The 5014-nt window shown below is 36.9% G+C and overlaps 1 gene segment (V, D, J or C); it reads right to left on the bottom strand.

Moving 5' to 3' along the window:
• Nucleotides 1-407: 407 nt before the first annotated feature.
• Nucleotides 408-3001, bottom strand: LOC133128890 (T cell receptor alpha variable 9-2-like). The segment is given in 3 exon segments: nucleotides 408-663; nucleotides 2506-2689; nucleotides 2995-3001. Coding segments are annotated over 3 exon segments (447 nt in total).
• Nucleotides 3002-5014: the final 2013 nt, after the last annotated feature.

Here is a 5014-nt window from a genome sequence, read left to right as displayed (position 1 = left end):
CTAAAATGTAATGTGAAATGTATAGTATGTTTATTTAGGACCTTTCATTGAATTATTTTCGAAAGAATCTTATCTGTACAGAATGTTATACAGGTGCCTAAGACTTTTGCACAGTACTGTATATTTGCAATGACCTGGTTGTTATTATTTGTTGAAAAACCTAATGGGTCAACTGACCCCACATTGCATCACAAGTGCACACCCTCTACTTAACTGTTTATAACTGTACTGAAATAAGATATGAAGATGTAAAGAATACGAAATATATACTTTTTTAGTATTTCGAATTTAAGTTAAGAAAATTCACCCAGATCAGATATTTATGGAAACATATTCACACATAAATTATGTGACACATGCAAAGAAACTGCCTTACATTTTACAGTTGTCAGGTTTTTGTATAGAGTTCATGTGTTTCCTGTCACTGTGGGCCTCAGGGCACAGTAGTACAGTGCAGAGTCTGTCACTTCAGCAGAGGAGATCTCCAGATGCACAAGGCTTTTTGCATTTTCATGTTTAACAGTGAACCCATTTTTATCTTCTCTGTCTTTACTTCTCAAGATGAGGATGAGGAATTCTGGTTTGGATCTGGGGTACTGGTGATACCATTGTACACTGTCTCTAGTATCAACGCCAGTGTAGTTGCATGACAGTGTGACACTGCTGCCCTCCAAAGCGGGTGCTGCATTAGTTATTGACGTAATTCCATACTGCTAACTGTCACCTGCAAAACAAAATATATTTTTATATTATAATACATGTGTCCTCTTTAAAAGTTAAGGATATTTTCTAAACAGAGGAGGCAACCATTGTTATTGATTCAGAAATAATGAATTTCTGATTCAGATTCAGTTTTTTGTCATCGTTGATAGATTATGCAGATCTTCACACTTACAAAATCACTAACTTGCATATGTGAGTGTACAGTCAATACTGTTATTTTATCAGAATTAGTCAATGTTGGGAATATGATATTTAGAAGGAAGTCAAGGTTTCAAGGTTATTACCATACATTTCATTGATGGTAATAACAAGCACTACTGCTATGTTAGGGTACTAATTGCTACTCCCATATTAATAGTACATATTATACACCTTGTGGAGTGTCTGCCTGGTCACCAATTTATTAAAGTAAACATCAGTCCAGCTGTATTGGAGCTTGACTGAAACAACACTCAAAAGGAAAGAATTGCAGGATGCCACTTACCCACCACTGTTGATAACAACAGTAAACAGGGCAACATCATGACTGCTGTTCGAAAGAAACACTGACTTTAAGCACAGCAGGAACAGAATAAGTCTTCCACTCTGTCTCCCACTGTGTAGTCAACCCCTTCCACTGACTGACTAACTAGCCCCTCCCCTGAAGTCTGGTCTACAATTAAACAAAAAAAGTTTTAGCTGATCTACTGAGGTAAAAAAAGGCGAATATAAAACTGAAATGTCATAATTAAATTTGGCCAGCTGCTCAATTCAATACATTTCAGTGAATTTTACAAGTTTACACCTAAGAAGGTAGCAGCTCCACGCCACTTGCATTTATATGTATAACTTAATTGTGGATATGCCTGTGCCATGGAAGTAATTTCTTTCATTTCTCAAAATACTGTACCTTCTTAAGACCAGATTTGGTCATATTATATTTTACTGACAATGTTGGGCTGAAAGTGCTGCCAAAACTATGTGCCAAGTCAATTTCAAATGTATTACTCCATTTTATTCATGGTGTTTTCTTTACATCTCTGCTGTTTCACTTAGTGTTTTGGCATGAGAAACAGGGTCTTTGAGGGAAACCTCTCCACCATGAAACAGTGACATCTTGTGGATAATTGAAGCCACTGCAGCATAGTGAAGTGTTTCTCCAGCTTGTGCACTCCCATAATAGTGGTGCATGAAATGCACACCAGAGTGCTGTGATATTCTGTCAGACCTTACTAAAATACTACATACAACCATTATAATGGCTTGAGAATTACACTAACTCATTTATCCAATGAAAGCACGATGAACATCAGACATCCAGTATATATCATTCTCTGCTTCATCCCATTCACTGCTCTTCCCTATTTATTTATTGTTCCTCTGCTCAAAGTGCAATGTGGGGGAACATTTCAGAAATGGCATAGTAAGCCAGTATTGGAAGCTGGTATCGAAAGCATTGTAGGGTGCATTGTGCATTTAATGTAGCAGGGCCGAATATATGACACCTTTTCTCAGAACATGGAAGAGCAGACAGGAGTGGGTGACTTTTTAAAATTAACTTAAAAATAAACATGGAAGAAAGGCTATATGATGACTAAAAGAAAGATATCTTTACACATACAGTATAATGATGAACATGTCTAAAAGCGGTACTTGTGTTGATCTTTATCAGTACAGACTGCATAGGTTTCCTGTCACTGTGGGCTGCAGGGCACAGTAGTACAGAGCAGATTCTGTAACTTTAGCAGAGGAGATCTCCAGTTGCAAACACGCTTATTCTTTTTGTCAGGTTTTTCAGTGCACCTCTTATCTGTCTTTTCCTCAGCATAGATGAGGAATTCTGGTTTGGATCCAGGGTGCTGGTGATACCATTGTAGATTGTTCAGATTAAAAGCTGAGTAGTTGCATGACAGAATAACACTGCTGCCACACGGAAGATGCTCTTCTCTAGATGTGGATGTAATGGCATCCTGTCCAAGGCTGTCACCTGGTGACAAAATTATAATAAATAAAAAATATAATATGTTACATTTAAGAAGCCAGCTGTCAGTCCTAATAGTTATCATTCAGACATGATGCAATTAAAGTTCAGTTCCGTTTTAATATTGACAAGTTCATTTTCCTAGTTCTGGATGTGATGCTTTGACTTGTGGTAGAACCTATGCACTTTGGTTTGGATTAAAAGCATCTGCCAAATGACAAAAATGTTAATGTAAATGTAAAAAAAGTAAAACCTTAAATCTCAATTAAATAAGCACACCAGAGATGCAAGAAAAGTAATCAGCCACTTACCCAACATTGCTGAAAATAAAATAAGTAAGCAGTAAAGCATTATGATTGCTGCTAGAAAAACAAAACAAACAAACAAACAAAAAAAAAAACACTTTAAGCAGCTATAACAGAATAAGTCTTCCAATCTAACTCTCTCTGCAGTTTTAACAGGAAAGTCCTCCAACTACCTTAGCTCTTCCTCTGGACACATAACAAAAGTATACATCAGACCTCTACAGTTCAAGAAGAAAGAGAATGTTTTGTTGAAGAGATCATATACAGCACAGAGGGAACTGCTGCCCGAAACTCAAATGCGTTATTTGATTGGAAATGGTTCACATAAGGAAATTAAGAAAAACATGCTGTCTGTTTATGACAGCTGTGCTATGCAACTACAATGTGTATTCTGCACAGGTGGACAGTGAACAAACAAACAACTGTATTTATTTGCACTGATGGTAATTTGCAGAAATCCACTTTGACCAATCTGGTCTTTTGCAAGCAATGATCTGTACCATCATTCTTAATACAATCGTAACTACAAGAAACAGTGTCAATTTAATGACCCCCCACTTTGTATAGGCACAGGTTAGCTTCATGTTACAGACCTCACACCTCTCTAGAATCGGAAAAGGCAAGCTTAATTGAACTGATCTTACACATCACAACCCTGCTTCCATGATTAACATTGGGAGTCACTTTCATTGTCTTTTCACAGACGGGCCCCAATGATGGAGTAAATGATACAGAGTCTCAAACAGACCTATGTGTTTTTTATTTTTCCACTGATGTCTTACTGTTACAATGCCCCAAGCAGTTTTACTAATATTTAGAATGTAAGAAACAGATTGAACTCTATTGTAATTTAATGGAATACAATTTCTTTCTTGGTATTATCGCAACTCTTCTGTTGTAGTATAGGATTGGATCAGTGCCAATATTTTGACAAATGAGTGCATCAGTACAAACAGATAACAGGACTGGGACTGGGCCCAAATATGAAGATACCACATTGAGAGGCATTTCCTGTTGAGGCTTCAACATCATCTGATTAAAAATCAAAGTAAAACAGAACAGAAATTGAGTAAACACAATTATTGAGATTAGTGACGGGAACAAACTGATGTCTTCCAATGAGGTCAGTGAAGATAACATACAGAAGGTAACAGTTAACACCATGCCTGTAAAAAGCTGCATCTTGTTGTGAGGTGAACCTTCAGGTTATTAGAGGAGAGAGAACCTGGGGCAGAATATGTGCCTTAGTTTTTCTGTGAGGATGTGTGGGAGGGGCAACCGTGACCTGATGGGAAAAATAAAGAAAACAAAACTGAATTTAGGGTGTTCTTTCATTGATTTTCATGCCTTGGGTGATAATTACTATTCCAGAACAGACAAGTACCATCAATGTAAATATGATTAATATTATAATATTATATTAATATTTTCAATGACTGTTCATGTTTTTATTTAAAAATTATATATTTGAAAGATGTGGCTCCACCATCATTATCCTTCCCACTGGGCCAGATTACTGTATCAACACTAGAAACTCAGCACAGATTCCTGTATGCACTCCTTTGTGTTTTTGTAAGGGAGGTGAAGACTTCATCACCACTGTGGGCCTCAGTGCACAGTAATACACAGCAGAGTCAGACGGCTGCACCTTCTGTATTGTTAAAGGTACACTGCTTGAGGTTTTGTCGACAAAAGCATCAAATCTCTCCATGAACTCTGTCACAGTCTTCTTATTCCCATATGTGCTCCGTGTCAGCATGTGTTTTGGAAATCCATTTGGATACTGTATGTACCAGAATAGATCTGGTGATGGATCACTTGTACTATAATTACAGCCGAGTGTCACAGATTCTATTTCAAAAACTGAGTCACTGTGTCTTCAGCTCTGCATTCTGAAAAAAAGAATAAAGATATACAAATATGAAGCACAAAGCAGACATCAAACAAAATTTTAAAATATGCATTAAACAAGGATGATGAAGGTAGAAGCATACCAAAACAATAGGCACAAATGATGAATATTATA

Source organism: Conger conger, chromosome 5 (genome assembly GCF_963514075.1).
Source record: "Conger conger chromosome 5, fConCon1.1, whole genome shotgun sequence".
In the NCBI taxonomy this organism is placed as follows: domain Eukaryota; kingdom Metazoa; phylum Chordata; class Actinopteri; order Anguilliformes; family Congridae; genus Conger; species Conger conger.
This window is presented reverse-complemented; position numbering and strand designations above follow the sequence as displayed.